The sequence below is a fragment of the Triticum aestivum genome, chromosome 4A (assembly GCF_018294505.1).
Source record: "Triticum aestivum cultivar Chinese Spring chromosome 4A, IWGSC CS RefSeq v2.1, whole genome shotgun sequence".
Taxonomy (NCBI): Eukaryota; Viridiplantae; Streptophyta; class Magnoliopsida; order Poales; family Poaceae; genus Triticum; species Triticum aestivum.
In genome coordinates this window covers 329,259,648-329,262,076 of record NC_057803.1, presented here as the reverse complement: position 1 = coordinate 329,262,076, position 2,429 = coordinate 329,259,648, and the positions used below count along the sequence as shown (strand labels likewise).

Genomic DNA, 2,429 nt, shown 5'->3' with positions numbered 1-2,429 from the left:
TAAGGCAGTTTGTTTCTTCTCCCACTTCGGCTCACTATAGTCTCCTTCTTCGTGTTATATGATATCTTCGCGGTATGATCTCTCACCGTCTCTTCTTTCCTCATTCTAGCTCGTTACAGTTTCAGGCCTATTCCGATGTTGTCTGGGCTAGTGATCCTTCAGACCGCCGTTCACTTTCTGCTTACTATGTCTTTCTTGGTGGTTCTCTCATTGCCTGGAAGACGAGCAAATAGACTGCAGTTTCCCGTTCAAGTGCAGAGGCCGAGTTGCGAGCTATGGCTCTTCTCACGGCAGAGGTGACTGCGTTACGCTGGTTACTTGGGGATTTTAGTACATGTGCTATCAGTATTGCATGGGACCGTGAAGCATGAGCTTACCAATCATATTGGTGTTGATGCTTTCTTTGTGCGCGCTAGTATGCAACACCATGTTATTGCTCTTCAGTATGTGTCTAGCTGACGGACTTCTTCACGAAGGCCCAGACTAGAGCACAATATGAATTTTACCTCTCCAAACTCAGTGTTGTGGATCCACCATGAATTTGAGGGGGTGTTAAAGTTATACTTATGGTGGCCTTTAGCCTTTTGCATTCTGGTCTTTGGCCTCCCCCTGTGCATGGCTTTTGCCTCTTGATAATACTATGTTGAATATTTTCCTAACAGTAATAAAGTGCCGTGATTACTGTAAAAAGTGTATGAATAAAAGCTTGCCAAGCCGCTAACCTTACCGATTAGATCCCGCTTGAACCCGCTTGAACCTGTGCAACTGATACGTTGGGCACAGCATCTGCCTTATACCTCATTCCGCATCGCCCACCCAAACCAGAGGCTTGCCTTTCGATATTTCAGAAATTAGATAATGATCTATTTTTGTGGTAAAATTACTGGTAACTTCAAAATCCGGTCTTCCACAAAATCTGGTATGAGTACAGAAACAGTAGCACATCATAGCACTGCTAAACAATCTCTACTTCTGATATTGCTCGTTACTTGGAGTACTTTGTACAAATGAACCAATTCGTACTTGTCTAAAAAAAACAATCATTACAATAGTAGGAGAAAAATAGGCACCAAATCAAATAAATGGACAAGACCTCGAACCTCAGTTGATAACTAGATAGATCGCCAGACCAAACCAGCATAAAATTTATGGACAAAAGAGCGAAAAGATATATGCAGCAATGACAACACTTTTCACAAAAGCATCATACAAGCGCAGAGTCTTCCTCGGCCGCTGCATATTATAAGTGAGCGGCATCACCTAGCTCTCTTAAGAAATCTTCTGTATCTCTGTTTGTGGGACCTATCAAGCAGCAGCATTAGTCCAACATAGCTCCCGCACAAGCCAAATGGGTACCTGCGAACGATGCCCAGCAATGGTTACATACACAAAGATACTCCCTCCATCCCAAAATAAGTGTCCCAGCTTTAGTATAACTTTAGTAAGTGTCACTAAAGTTATACTAAAGCTGACACACTTATTTTGGGACTGAGGGAGTACAAGGTAACTGTTAACAAATTGAGCAAGATTTGACAACTCACTTGATGCGATCTAATTTCTTTTGCCGGGAAAAGACAGATACAATCCACTGGATGAAACAGAAAAGAAGCAAATCAGCAAAGAAACTAACGATGCGTTTGGTTCGCCGAAAAAAGGGCGGCTTCCGATTACATCGGTTTCTAAAACCGTAGCGAGCGTTTGTTTCGGCGACGATGCTTTCCATAAACGCGCTTCCCGATACAGCCCTTCACGAAATTGAAACCGCCCGAATTCGCCGGGGTTGGAAATCGGGACTCGGCCGAAGTAACCAAACGATCCACGTTTTACGCAAGAATATCCGAAAGCGGCGCTTCCTGAATACGATACAGCAAAAACATTACCGGCGCGGTACCAAACGCGTCTTAAGGTTTACCCTATAGTTGCCATGTTACACTAGTATCTGCTTGAACCGGATTAAAACATGCAAATATAGTAATTTGAGTACTCTCTGCATTATCATTGAAGTGAGCTGCTCAATTCTTTACTCCCCTTTTCCCATTCTTCCTATCTTGCTGACAGGTGGGTAAGTTCATTGAAGTTTAGACAAAGTTCATAAAAAAGTCATGGAAATAATTGCCCCGTAAATTTAATTTAATATCCAGGAGAATGAGGTCAGGGAGGCTTTAAAAAGGATGAAAGCAGACAGGGCGATGGACCCTGATTGTATCCCTATTGAGGCGTGGAGAGGCCACTGAGACATAGCGATAGCATGGTTAATTAAGATTTTCAACCTCATTTTTCGAGCAAACAAGATGGCCGAAAAATGAAGGCGAAGTATATTAGTACCGATCTACAAGAACATGTGGGATGTTTAAAGTTGTACTAATTATAGTGGGATTAAGCTGATGAGCCATAGAATGAAGCTATGGGAGAGTCTTGGGCACCGCTTA

General features: G+C 42.8%; 1 protein-coding gene across 2 annotated transcripts in view; it reads right to left on the bottom strand.

Annotated features, from left to right (window-relative positions):
- Positions 1-947: 947 nt before the first annotated feature.
- The window catches only part of LOC123086057 (myosin-binding protein 7), a 79,605-nt gene continuing 78,123 nt past the window's right edge, over positions 948-2,429 (bottom strand). Inside the window, exons 2-3 of one of the 2 annotated variants that reach the window (XM_044507750.1) lie at positions 1,542-1,588; positions 948-1,356 (exon numbers count right to left, since the gene is read on the bottom strand). In XM_044507750.1, coding sequence (XP_044363685.1) covers positions 1,257-1,356; positions 1,542-1,588 — 147 coding nt within the window. In that variant the 3' untranslated portion in view covers positions 948-1,256. The remainder of the gene's footprint in view (positions 1,357-1,541; positions 1,589-2,429) is intronic. The other variant, XM_044507751.1, reaches the window with a different exon arrangement.